This window comes from Cimex lectularius, unplaced genomic scaffold, assembly GCF_000648675.2.
Source record: "Cimex lectularius strain Harlan isolate CLEC.00 unplaced genomic scaffold, Clec_2.1 scaffold40, whole genome shotgun sequence".
Taxonomy (NCBI): Eukaryota; Metazoa; Arthropoda; class Insecta; order Hemiptera; family Cimicidae; genus Cimex; species Cimex lectularius.
In genome coordinates, this window is record NW_019392652.1 from 13,882 (window position 1) to 29,044 (window position 15,163).

General features: G+C 34.5%; 1 protein-coding gene across 2 annotated transcripts in view; it reads right to left on the reverse strand.

Annotated features, from left to right (window-relative positions):
• Positions 1 to 15,163, reverse strand: part of LOC106670095 (gamma-aminobutyric acid type B receptor subunit 1) — a 227,852-nt gene that overhangs the window by 13,512 nt on the left and 199,177 nt on the right. For both annotated transcript variants that reach the window (XM_024230693.1, XM_024230692.1), the window contains one exon: positions 4,287 to 4,466. In XM_024230693.1, the coding sequence (XP_024086461.1) occupies positions 4,287 to 4,466 (180 nt within the window). The remainder of the gene's footprint in view (positions 1 to 4,286; positions 4,467 to 15,163) is intronic.

Sequence of the window (15,163 nt, forward strand, 5' to 3'; positions counted from 1 at the left end):
ATTTTCCATTTGGGAAACCTTCTGTCAACTCCTTTCTCTTAAACCGCCAGTTTCCCAAATATATTTTCAATTCCCGAATCGAAATACAACACGACGGCAATACATACACATCAAAAGAAAATGAAAAAATAAAGTAGGGAATTGCAGCCAGTGTCTGCGAGGAGTAAAATATAGAACCTATTCTTTTTTTATTTAACGGTAGGTTTGCACCATGAAAAATCATCTGTACGTCAAAAGGAAACGTAACGTGACTATATTATATGTTACAGGTCAAAAAAAGGTCCTTTTATCTCACACAAAAACTAAATAGATTTTACCTAAATATATTTTTAAATTATATATTGTATTTATTATATTGTAGCATATGCAGAAATTTGCAATAATATGCAGAAAATTGAAGGTTTTTCTTTTCAAAGCAAACTGAAAAAATGTAAATTATGACGGTAAAAAAATATTAACTTAAATAAACAGGACAGTTGAAACGGAAATGCACGTCAATGCATTTCGAACAACTAAAATTTTAAGATGTGGAGGGAATTTTTCTTTCTTCGATAACTGAAGAAGATTGTACCACTAAAATATGTGGTTTGCGGTTTCTATCATTTTGGGGAGAAATACGAGATTTGATCTAATCTGACAAGAGTACGTACTTTTTGAGAAATAAAACCCCATCAATCGATCATATTTCGGAACACTATCTGAATGTTTGTTTTATAACCCTCTCCGTGTCCCCTATCCACGTGTATGATTAACGTGGTTCAAAGCAAGTGAAACGGAAAGAAAGTCTGCTCAATCGTCGAATGATTATGATTTGATTGCATAAATTTTCTCTGAAGTTTGATTAACATTCATAAAGGACTATAAATTGTTCAGGGAGGACGAAGTGAGTGGTTTGATATTTATGAACATGTATTAGTACGTAGCCGTTATTGTATGTCTGTCTTGATAGCGATCAACCAATATCTATAGACTATTTTATCATTTTCATGAGTCTTTTGAAATTCTGAAATGGGAAGCATGCAAAATTTGGTCATTGTGAACAAGTGTCCTACATCGCAATGAATATTGGCCAATTTTCAAGTCGACCATTGAAATGGAGAAGAGGTAGCTTTGGGAAGGAGGACGCATTGAAAACATGCGATTTGGTAGTGGCACAAAGTCGCAAACTTTCTTCCATTTCTTTTTAAAAACCCGTCTTCACATGTGAATTGATCTTCCAAAACCCATAAAAGTGTTGGTCTGCGCGTCGGTAAACTCTGCTGAACTGAATAGTCATTTATGGGGTCTGTCTCCACTCGGGTTTGTTTTGAAGGAGTTCCTCACTGAAGATGACGCACCTGTGCCAGTTCAACTGCGTTACAAGAACTATCAACTGAATTCATACAACCAATAAATTTTTCTCACTAATACCCTGACATCATCAAGCAAACTAAATAAATAAGTCATTTATTTTAATTCACATTGTACTAAACCATTTTTATAAATTTAGGGAATATAATGCCGGACAAGACACTACCCATATAATAATTACGCGCACGAACAAATACGAATTATTCAACACAAATAATATCGATGTAATATATAAACACTTGTAATGAACTATATATGTAAACATGTGCAGTATGACATCCGCAAACACATTTCTCAGGTCGTATTCTCAGAAAGTTATCTGTTTACGTCATAATACCTCCTTTCATGAAGATCCTACCTTATTAGTTATATCTTTGGTAAGAATTTAAGTGATGATCAAATATCAACAAAATCATTAAATGATTAATTGAAAAATGATTTGGACAGTCAAAAAAACATGATTTACCTGAATCATTAAAAAATGGACAAAGAAAGAATTTAACTATATGCTAGTTAATTTTTGAAAGATTTGTTTGGCTTGGCAGCACGGTGAAAAATCCAGCTTAAACTAATTAATTTGTTAATTAGAGGAAAGCCAAAGTAAAAGGAGAAGATCCACCTGGCATGAAATAATATTTACTTTTATAATAAATGGTGCTTTTTTTAATGTTAACTTAATTAACGAATTTAATGAATTTTGTTGATAGTGGACAATTCAAAATCAATGAAACTTGAACAGAAGTAAATTCTGAAGTATTTAATTTTTATTCTTAAAGATAATTTAATCAATTGAAATCATCAATTAAAAAATTAAGTTAATTTGAATAATAACATTTGGAAAACGGAAACGCTTTTTTTTAAATATATTTTATTCTACAGATCCGTATAGAGTTTACATCATGTCTAGTTTTGACTTTGTGTAATTGTGTTTATACAAAATTTTACTGTTTTACAATAATTTTTCCACATCCGTGAAACAAAAAAATATTATTTTTAATTATTCCATTTCATTGCAAATTGATTCAGGTAAAAAGAAAATTATAAAATGTAATCTATTCAAAAAATGACAATTACAATGATTCATTTCTTATTTACTTATTTTTAAATCTTTTTGTCTCCGTAAGCAGTAACATTCTATTATTTTTTCTTGTATTAGTATTTCATTTGATTGAGGCGGGAGTTTAAGCTATTTTCATTCCAGGGGAAGTAATGGCATTAATTCCAGGGCGATGACATTAAGAGTATGCTCACGAACCAATCAAGTTTGAATCAAGCTTCAAACGTTGGCTCTAAGTAGAGATTAGAGGAACTGATATATGATCGGAATTTAACGATAAAATTGGACATCATTGAACTGAGTCCGAAGAAGTGGGAGGAAGAGGATTGAATGAATGGCTTGTGAATAAGTCGTTGGTCTTTGGAGGGCTTGATTAAAGCTGATGCTGGTTCCTCGAATGCGATCAGAGCTTAGGTGCTGTAGAGGTGACTAGAGGACTACTTGACAGATGCCTAGTTTGAGAGGAATCCTGAGAGGAAGCCGATGTAATTTTTTGTGTTATGCATCCTCTGTAGTTGGCTGGATGATAATCATGTCAAAAAGCGCACAACAACAGTCTCTATCGATTTGATACTATTTTTGCTCTAATGTAAGCCTCGGCATATGACACCGAGGTGCATGATTGCAATATGAAAAGGGCTTCCTAAACATTTTTTTCGTTTTCACAGAACAAAATCCAAGGTGGACCCTCTCATTCGAGTATTTAAAATTAGATGCTTATAGTTTGGAAAGTACCATGGCTTAGACCGCAATCCTTGAGATTATTTGCTACCTACACGTTCGTTAGTTCGCCTTCGATGAACGTAAATACCAACACCCAAAATCCTCGTGTAAACAAGGGCTTTAAGATTTGGCTCTGCGAACGAATTAAATTTACCACCGAGATTCATTAACGCTAAGTTTTCTCATTCCGTTAAGCGACCTAAATTGCAATTAACCCCGCTAGTTTGTTGTAGATTTAAAGAATTTCCCCTTAATTACCACCCGTTTCATAGCTAAATTTAACGCAACCACAAAAACATATTGGCGTTAATATTGTATATTAAAAATGGAAGCTCTGTTTTAATATAGAATTTTTATCAAATTTTATGAGTCTTGCAGTTCCAAGTATCTTTAACTTAATACAATTGTTGCACAGTAAACGCATGTAAATTTTATCTGCATATATCAGATGAATAATTTTTGTACAATCCTGCAAAATTCAATAGTCATTTGTTTCATTTTTGTTGTTTGATAACGAATGATCTCTTTGGCTGTCAGTCTTTTTTCTATATTTCTGTCTGTTTCTCTCTCACTTTTTCATGCTCTCTCTCTCTCTCTCATACAATCGATTTTCTCTATTCTCCCGCTTTTTTCCTTTTCTCTCTCTCTCTCTCTCTCTCTCTCTCTCTCTCTCTCTCTCTCTCTTTCTCTCTCTCTCTTACACACACACTTTCTCTCACTCAAATCTCTCTCCCTCTTTCCCTTTTTCTCTCATTCTCTCTCTCTTTCATTCACTCGATTTTTGCGCTCTTTCTCTCTCTCTCACTCTCTCTCTCTCTCTCTCTTACACACACACACACACTTTCTCTCACTCAAATCTCTCTCCCTCTTTCCCTTTTTCTCTCATTCTCTCTCTCTCTTTCATTCACTCGATTTTTGCGCTCTTTCTCTCGCTCTCTCTCTCTCTCTCTCTCTCCTCCCCTCCAATCTCACTCTCATTTTAAACACAGACTCTTCTTTATAACACAAACTCGTTCTCTCTCTTTTTTTCTTCTCAACCTCTCATTCTCTTTTTCTTTGTATCTTACTCATACACTCGATCGGAATTACGTGAAGAAAGTTTTCACTTAATCGACGGTAACCATCGAGTCAAAAAATTTCAACTTTCGCTACATACCAGCCCAGATGACGCGGTCAAATTCCCGATCAAAGAGTCAAAGCTTGCAATGAAAATAATCCCGTTGGTCGCTTTTGACAGATTATCTCCACATACGTCTGTCTTCATCCACCACCTGTCCTTAGGCCTGCCTTGGATCAGCCAAGCGTAGTCTTCTCCGTACATGCCGAGGGAGTATGCCTGCAAAAGAAAAAGAAAGAAAAAACATAAATTCGACACCAATTATCGTGAAATCATCATAAAGCTCTAGTTGAAATTATAAATCATCAACTGTCAACAGTGGGGTCCCTGAGGTTAGGATTATCGGCTGAAAACTTATTATCGAGAGTGAAAACACAATAGGTCGAGAAAACGCGGACCAAATAAATCCAACCCGGAGATAATGTAAGCTTCGATCATTTTGTGGATACTGTATAATTAAAGAGAAATTGCTAGCTCGAAGTTTGAATCTTCAGTGTTAAACAAATTTACACAATTATTTATATTTAATTATTTATTTTTAGGATGTATATATTTATACATATAACAACTATATAGCTAGAAAATAGCACTTTTTATATAAGGTACTGTACGATCCGGCCTGCGACGAGGAGTACACCATGCTAAGTACCCGTACTAGGCCATTAGGCATCAGGATGAAGGAGATACTGGCCTGCAGGAGAGCTACAATCCCTAAAGTTAAGGAAATCAAAGAATCCAAGAAGGAACCTTGGATGCTCTCCTCAATTCCTATACGGGTAGATATGGCGGAATTGAAGAAAGAAGAGACCCCCCATATGTATTCAAAGCTAAATTCCTGGCCCTCAAAGAAGAATACAGTGAAGGAACCTTCATTTATACACACGGTTCGAGGGTCAGTGAGGGGGTCGGCAGCGCAGTATGCTGGGAAAAACACACCAAAACAATTCCTCTCCCAAAGGCTGCAAGTATCTTTACCGCAGAGTTGACCGCCATATCATCCGCGCTGAGTGAAACTGAACACATTGGGAGCAACCAATATGTCATGTGCACCGACTCACTCAGTGCAGTCTTAGCCATCCGTAATATCTTCACCATGGACCCACTAATCCAGGCAACAGAAAATCAGGGAAATACACGAACAAAGAAAAGAGGTAGTTATTGCCTGGATACCGGGCCATGTCGGCATAGAAGGTAATGAAAATGCCGATCAAGCTGCCAAACGAGCAGCGATAATGCCACATGACCCGGAAACTCCCTTGAGCCCAGCGGATGTCAAAAAATATATGAAGAATCTTTGCTGGAAAGATTGGCAGAACCGCTGGGACAAAATGACCGACAAACTAAAAGAACTAAAACAGTCGGTCAAACCGTGGGCCATGGATAGTATGAGCAAAACAGAGAGAATAATATTGACCCGACTGCGAATAGGCCACACTAGACTGACGCATGGTCATCTCTTGGCGAGGAAAAGTCCACGGAGATGCCCATTGTGCGGCGCACAAATAACTGTTAAACATTTACTAACCGAATGCGAACTACTGGCGCCGCACAGAACAAAGTGTGGCCTTTCCTCGAGCTTGAAAGAGGTTTTGCAACACAGCAATGACAACAGCAAGAAAGTAATCAAATATCTGAAGCAAATAAATGCATATGGTCGCCTTTAAGGCTTCTCCACACGTGGTTTCATTTTCCCTTCCTGAAGTGAGTGTATTTATTGGCGAGAATGTGTGAGTGTATGGGTGGGTAGTGGTCGGAATATCGAGTACCCCACAGACCCACCAAACTAGGATAGATATCTCTTTGTGTGTTTTTGGTAGAAAGAATGTATTTATTGGCGCGAAAGTGAGTGTGTATGGGTGGGTTGTGCAGGAATATCGAGTACTCCACAGACCCACCGATTTAGGTTAGTATTAGGCTATAATATCTTTTAGAGTGAATGGGCGGAGGCACTGTTGTAATATTAAATGCGCCAGTGGCTCCGCATTTTTTAATTTGTAAATACAGAATGATTGGTTACTGTTTGAGTGAATGTATTTATTAGTGCGATAGTAGTGTATGCATGGGTGGGTCTATGGTGGAATATCAAGTACCCCATAAACCCACCACCTAGGTTAACGTTTTAGATTAATTGTAATTTTAATTGTACATAATGTATGGATGTATTTATTAGCGTGAACGAGGGCGGGTCTTCAGAGGAATATCGAGTACTCTGAAACCCGCCTATAGGCTAGGCTAGGATTGAATGTTAGTGAATGAGATAGTTTCAGAGCCTTTTCACCACGTGTGGGAGGGCTAAAAATGTAGAAATAACGTCCCAGAACACAACCAGAAAGATCGCCAGACTTCCTACAGAAAAGCTAATTAAAAAAAATTAAATTAAATAAATAAATAAATAAATAAATTTATAAAACGTGAGGTGGAAGAAATGTGAGGTGCCGGCAATAGCCCAGGCAGCTAGCCGGCCGAAAAAAAAACAAAAAAACTATATGCGAATATGCTTTTATCATTGCACCCAGAGAGTACTTGCTAGAGTCAACTCTATAGTAAGGATAAGGTGGCGGGTTCTAAGGATGGGAAAGTGTAGAGAGTGCTGGAGCAGTAGGGTTAGGGTGAATGGGATTGTGGTGTGGAACGTTTGGACACGAGACCGGATCAGACCGTTGACAACTAAATAAATTTTAAGTTTGTTTTGAATAATGAGAACTTTTGATTGACAGGTCTGTAAACTGTTCGCAGTAATGTCTTGTGCAGAGCTATTCATGGACCAGACATGCATAGGCATTATGTAATATACAAATCCAAAGACTGACATCGGCGATTTTATAGTAGTTATAAACATTTCATAATAATAACAACAATTATTTTTCATCCGTGTACAAATTATTTTGCATAATCTTTATCAAATGACGAAATATTGTATGATTTAAATTAACCCTTTAATTTGGACCTTGTTTGATGTAAATATGAAGATTCTAAGCTAAGAGATTTTGGGATTATGCCTATCTTGACAGAAATGTGTGGTGATTAGTGACCGTTAGTCGATGATTATTCAGAAATAGTGGGATGTGGTCTGGTATGATGTAGGTTTCAGAAAAATATTTTCTTTATCGTGCCAACGTTTCGATCTTTATTGATATCATCTTCAGGGCCTGGGATTTACAAACATTGTTTAAATTTAACAAATACATGTAGGATGTGGAAAAAAGTGAATTTATACAATGCAAAATATATTTTTATATTCAATCAAAGTATTCTTCTACTCACTCCAGGTGTTTGTCTTCTGTGTAATTGTGCCAATCTTGTGTGTCCTGTTGAGAGTGCCAGTGAGATATTGCTGTTTTATCAGAAATCGTGAGATGCGGTCTGGTGTGATGTAGGTTTCAAAAAAACATTTTCTTTATCGTACCAACGTTCCGATCTTTATTGAGATCATCTGCAGGGCCGGGGTCTTTTTCCACATCCGACCTGTAGTTGTTAAATTTAAACAACGTTTATAAATCAAACACTTTGAGTGAGTAGAAATACTTTGATTGAATATAAAAAATATATTTTGCATTGTATAAATTCACTTTTTTCCATATCCTACATGTATTTGTTAAATTTAAACAATGTTTGTAAATCCCAGACCCTGAAGATGATCTCAATAAAGATCGAAATGTTGGCACGATAATGAAATTTTTTTGTGAAACCTACGTCACACCAGACCGCATCTTACCATTTCTGAATAATCTGACAGAGTTAAAAAAACTAAATAAATCCATGCCAGTGATAATGTAAGTTACGATCTACTACTGAATATTGTCAAATTAGGCAAACATGGCGCACTATAAGAATGTTATCAGTGGTCTTGTAAAAGAAAACACTATTAAAACTTTATATCTCATCTTTTGAATGTTTAGTACTCCACTGGCACGTTGAACAATGGTTAGTTTCAGCATACAGAGAGTGTGATGGGTTGGTCAAAGACCGGGCAATATCAAAACCTCCCAGGACTCACCAATTTTTAAACTGAAAATGATGTTTGAAAGTTTACTTTCTAAGAATGTATTTATTGGCATGAATAGAAGAAGGTCGGTAAAGTGATGGACATTTTGCCCACCCCAGTAAGTTACAGGGTTTTGACCATAAATTTGTATTGTGTACGTGTGTGTTTCTAAATATAGTTCAATTTTTAGCCCACCATTTTCAAGGGTTGTTTTGTCCAAGAAAATGATCGGCTAACCATCTATATAGATTCTGATGGAGCAGAAGAGACATTTCAGGACGTTGAAATGAATTACCAACTAAAATTCATAAAGTTATTGCCCTTAGTACTTACCCGGCCAAAAAAATAAAAATAAATAAAATTTTTAAAAAATAAATACAACAATCAGTTTATGACATTCTACTGGATTGTAAATATTAAGGAAAATTCGTCACTAACAAATTTTCAATGTTTGAATATGTGGTACTGTTGTACTGTTCTTACCCTAAATAACAGGAACGTGGGAATATTCCTATTGCGACCGCTAATCTTTGTTTCATCCGTAGCTCTCCGGGCTTAAGGATTAACGATGAATGGGTTGAACAGGTCAGCAAATTATCCCTTACCGGTGTAGTTTATCACTCTCCAATGGAATTATTAGGAAAATCCATAGAATGAGTGGATAAAAGCAACACTTCAATGTTTAGTATGCTTTTCGATCGGGAAAACTAAATCGTTTATTCATACAAAAAATGTTAACACCTAAAACCAGATAAGAATCGAAAATAATATTGTCTTTTCTACCTTTTTTTATTTAATTTAATTTTTTTGCGAGGTTTCGCAACAGCAGAGTTTATATCAACCTTCGGGGTGCCGGTGTTTTTACAAAAGAGCCCATTTTATGTCGGATTCGAATGTAGGGCCGCTGGATTCGAACCCGGGACCTTTACCTTACAGAGATGAGCGGCGTGTCAACGCCTAAACTGTTGCGGCCACCGACGCCCCACTTTTCTATCTTTATAAATGCGTTTCTCTAATTCAATTGACTAGGCCAGGGCTAAAAGCCACTTTATCGGTCATCGAGAGTGAAGAATTAAATTATAAAGTTAGCTTCATTTTCTTTACAAATTTACCCCTCAAGTGAACCAACAGTATTTTATTGAAAGATTTATTACGTGTAAAAACCAATGTTGAAATGCGTCATGTAAAACAACAGGATCATGTTGGAATCATAAATTAAATCGATTCTTACCTCGTATCTCGCTACCCCATCAATAACGCATTAAAGTAAACGTTTTAAACTCTTGGTAAATATTTTATCGCGGTAGAACCTACATCGTGTCATGTTTTTTATATATTTTTTAATAAAATTGTGGGAAAATATGAAAACAACATTTTTAAGCCATTTTCTTACTTGTCCCATATTTCTGACAAAGCTAAAGCAGGCCAACACCTCATTATAAAATGTTACACTATTTGTTGAGCTACTGCCGCAGTCATACACTTTATTTTTAAATTTGTGTTAATGTTATTATTCACATCATGTTCAATTCATAATAACTATACAGAGTTGATAGAATGGTTGGTTTTCAACGAAATTTAACAATGGCGAGGTAATTATCTACCGACGACGCTCACATTGAATTTTGAATAATATAATTACATTTTGATTTGATTTTTATGTATTAATTTATTTTGTCGTACGTTAGTTAGTTAGTAGTTTGTTCGATAGGTTGTTAATTTGGTTATCATTTGTTAGATGAATGTTTGCTCGTTTGTTAGTCAGTTTATCTTCTTTATTTGGCTTTTTTATGCATTTATGCCGTCTATATTTGGTTTTAGTCTTAAAGCCTTTGTCCATTTATTTATTTAAGTATGAACACGGTTTCCGTTAGTTAAAACTTTGTTTCTTTGTTTTTCAGTTTGTCCCTTTTATTTTTAGTCTAGCTTTGTTTTGTTATTAGGATATTAATAATTTTATTATTATATCTTATTTTGCGTGCGTTCGTTTATTTAGTATACGTGCTTTTCAAAGTCAAATTGTATCTTTGATATCATAAATTTTCTCATAAGATTAATAGTGAGCCAACGGGCGTGTTTATTTATACAGTTAATTGATTTGTTTGTTTTTTTAATTAACCAATGTCGTTTGTTTTCGTTGTTTTGTTTAGTTAATTTAATACTTGGGTGATTCGTTTAATTATTCAGTCAAAGTTTTTTTTTTCTTTCCTTGGTAATACTTACTTGTAATACTCGACCATCTTATATTCTTTGTTTGTTTTCATGTTTGGTGTTCTTTTATTTGTTAATTTACCCTTCTTTTTTCAAGTTAGATTAGACTATATATGAGCCCCTTTCTTTTTATTAACAAAATTTGTTATTTAAATAAATTTGTCCATTTATTCGTACTTTTCTCTAATAATAAGTTTGGGTATTAGTGTTTTTTAAATTTATATAATCAATGTGTTTCTTATTCCGTTGTTATTTAACTTTTTGCTTGTTTATTCAATTGTATTTTGTACATTTGTCCGTACAAAGTTACGTAGTTTATTGGAATGATTCAGTCCACGTCACTGTAGTTACTTTATTCGAGTGTCAGACCTGTTTTGGTGAATTGTTAGTTCAGCGTTGTCGATGTTTGATTTATGTGTTCAATACAAAATTTGATTCGTTTGTTTATTTTTTTAGCTGTGTATATACATTAGTTTCATTTTATAATCGATTCCCTCTTATTTGTTTATCTACCTGTGTTATCTTTTATTTCATGGAAATATTTTGTCATTTTCTTTAAACTGTAGTATTTTTGTGTTGTTTTTGTTCGTTAAAGTAAGACTCCTGGAATACGTGTTTATATTTATTTGCTTACTTTTTCGATTATTAATGATTGCTCTTCTGTCAGAATGTGATTTCTTTGTTTATTCTTTAGCTGTTTATGTACATTATTTTTATTTTATAATTGGTAATCTACTATCTTTTGTTTACCAATCTTTTTTATTTTGGTTTTCATTTACATACTTTGTAATTTTTTTATTCCGTCGATCATTTTCAATTCGTATGTTTATTAATTAGTTTCCTCGAACATTTCTTCATTTCTTTCATAATTTACTTTTACTTATTTTGCTAATAACTTGCTCGTTTGTTCATTAGTTTGTTCTTACAGCTTCTCCTTTGTTTGTTCATTAAATAATGAACTTGTTTATGTAAATTAGTTTTATTTTATAATAGATACCCTTTTTTTTTGTTTACCTCCCTTTTTTCTTTTCTTTAATTTTCTTTATTCCCTGCGCTTTTTTCAGTTTTCATTCGTTGATGATTTTTCGTTCAGCAATTAATTAGTCTTCTCTAACATTCGTTTGTTTCATAATTTATTCAATCGTTCTTGAGTGCATTGCTTGCTTCTTCTTACAGTTTTGCTGGTCTCTGGTATTGTTCGATTATTCAGTTAGTGACCGTCAGCCAATGATTATTCGGGAGATGTTGAGGTGCGGTCTAGTGTGACGTAGGTTTTAGAAAAACATTTCCTTGATCATGCCAACGTTTCGATCTTTATTGAGACCATCTTCAGGGCTCAAAGTGTTTATTTTCAGTATAATGTGTCATTCTTGTGTTTCGAGTTGAGAGGACACCTGAAGATGATCTCGATAAAAATCGAAACGTTGGTATGATCAAGAAAATGTTTTTCTAAAACCTACGTCACACGAGACCGCACTTCACGATCTCCGAATAATAATATTCATTTATTTCTTTGTTATCTATTTTTCAGTTGTTTGTTTAGGTAAATACATTTAACCTGTGATAAGTTTTGACCATGAACGAACATAACAACTTAAACAAATAAACCGTTTTTAATAATAAAATTATATGATATGAATAAACAACAGTTAGGATCAAGATTATTAATCGAATGGTCCATATTCTGATATAATCCTGCGATAACGGATATCTCATGTGCTTGTATTTACAGCCGTCTACGGTCGAGTAACCTACATGCACATTCATTTCAGCGTGTTTGATGTGTCCCTTCTTATGAAAAATCGTTTAATTTAATATTCAATTTCTAATAGTAAACCTTAACGATAAATACAATAAAGTAACATTAACTCATTACCCGCAATACTCCCAAAAACACATCGATCGGATCGGTCCTTGAATACATAACAGAATCTGCACATAAACTTGAAAACATTAGCATAACATTACTCACCAGAAAGTAAACAGGAAATGCTATTTAAAAAAACTCAACCGAGCTAATTAACCAAATCGAAGACATAAAAGTTACAACTTCCACCAGTTTAATATTTTTTCACAGAACAAACCTATAATCCTACATTTCAATAAAGAAAATGGTGGACTAGTTACTGAATTCACTTCACGAAAATTTTGATAACGAATACCCAATACCATTGAACATAACATGTCGACAAAAGAATAAAACCCCTTTAGCATTAACTGATAATGACACCGACAGACGACTAAAGTCAGAAACACACTTACCCGATGCTACGCCATGCGACGCTACCCGATCCTACCCGACGCAAATCCAATCTCCGATTTTCCATAAAGTTGCATTACCCCCGTGCACATCTACCGGATGCTATGCCACGCTAACCTACCCGACGCTCTGCGATCCCCACTGTCCAGATTTTCGTCGGGTCCCATCGAGTACAGTCGAAGACAAAAGAACCGGACACTTATATTTTTATTTAAACTGCAGGTATTATTGTCGTTATATTAATTACAATATACTTATTTTAATATAAACCAAATTAACTGTGATTAAAAATTAATTGCTTTTTATTTAAAAAATTAATTGTAATGGTTTGGTAGAAAATTAATGAAAACACCGGAATACGATTTTTGATATAATGAATTTTACTAACAATTTATTGTACTCGCTTCGGCGGTACATATACTAAAATTGGAAAAATTTATTACACCGTTTTGCTCATAAAATTTAATTAACAATTTATTTCATAGTTTTGCTCGTAAAATTACACAATTTTGTAATGTCGGGTAGCATCAGAAGAGGACACTCTATTTTTTGTAGTTTATTTCAAACTAAGTACATGTAATTTTGTCGTTATATTAACTACAACATGTTATTTTAATGTAAACCAAATTAAACGAGATAAAAAATGCATAAGTTTTTATAAACGTTGTTTAATTATGATGGTTAGGAGTAACTTCATTTAAAACAATTAAGTTTCACAAACAATTTATTAGATGGTTGTGCTCATAAAATTTAACTAACAATTTATTACAAGGATTTGCTCAAAATAGTGCATTAAGAACAAACGATGCGTTGCGGTTGTGATAAACGCTGTGGACTGTACGCGACGTGTACTTGCGTCGGATAGATGTGCACACCCGACCAAAACCGTGTGCAAGGTGTCGGGTAGCATCGGGTACCGTCGCATGGCGTAGCATCGGATGAGTGTGTTCCCGGCTTAAGAATAGGTAACTCTACTTCAAACATATTCGGAAAATTTTGAAGAGAAATAATTGATATATACGCCATAATAGACGGCAACAACATGTGCCAATAAACTTCATCTTCTTGGACAAAAATATACAATTCATAGCACAAAGTTAAAAAAATAAATAAATAAATGTATAAATTTCCTAGACTTGACCATCACCGGGCGTCTGCAGCGATAACTGTTTACGCAATGACACGACACCCAAACAGACTGCAAATTTTTGGGTTGAATCTGTTGAGAAGGAAGAGGTGGAGTGTTTTCCTTTATTTAATTATTTTTTAAAAGAAATCAAAAGAGCTTGCGAACGGCAAGTTGATTTTGTGAGCACCTTCGAGTTTGTAGAAGTCCTTTGAGAACTATTTCCCAACAGTTCGAGTTGCAATGCTGCAAGATCGAGAATGCGTTTCAAACCGTTTCCCAAATTTCTTAGTTTACTTTTTCAATTTAGAGCTCGTTTGAAAGGATAAAAGATTTAATCGGTCATTTCCAAAGCTGTCTTTTAGAGATCATGAACCTTTTAGCAACAAATCTCTAATTTAGAGCGTCAAGATGCCGGCAATCCTTTTTCTTCAGATCCGATCTCATTAGTTAATCGGATACTTGGCCTGATCTGCTAACTTTCTGTTACTTACTTTTTCGCAAACTTTGATGGGTGAATTTTCAATCATTTGGCTTAATCTCCCTGAAAAATTTAATGGCTTGGATGCCGGTGATTTAGATCAAAAGGCTATTAGGGGGTATGACTAGACCTAACATATGATATTGATGTGATGATGATGATGACGCCATTGTTATGGTTACGTTGATTCGCAATTTATCAAGATAACTTTTTTGGAGAGAGAAAGAGAGAGAGAGAGTGAAAGAAAAAAAGAAAGAAATAGATGAGGAGAAAATAACACTGAAGAATTTCTATCTTTAGTAACGAGTCGGTCGGCTATCAGTAGAGCATTTTTCCAAAGAAATGGTGCGTCTAACATTTTTTGATAACAAGTCTCATTAGTCCGTCGACGAGCCAAGAGCTTGTTAAATTCCTTCTATTAACTCAATCTTAATATTATGAGATTTATTCAGAACTTCTAAAAAAAACATATTCCGTTGATTTTGGTGGAAGCTCAAGGATTTAAAATGGATTCTCCACGATGAAAATAATAGAATTTTTATCCGTAAAAAGACATGGATTAGCCATAGTGATCCAGCTTAGGGGGGGGCAAATTGGAGAAGCCTTTGAATATTTAAAACGAGTGAAAAGCAATCTTCTCAACTTGGGCCTTTATGAGTAAACTTATGTTGCTATTTCCTTTTTCAAGTGGTCTTCCCTCCTTGTCGAAAGAAAACTCTCCACCTTCCTAATTTTCATTTCTAAGGAAAAAAGGAATAACTATTAAACACCAACAAACAACGTTAAACCAGAGTAAAAACGCCTGAAACAATTAAGCAAATAGTAAGATTCTAAAAAAATCATCAGCAGTGTA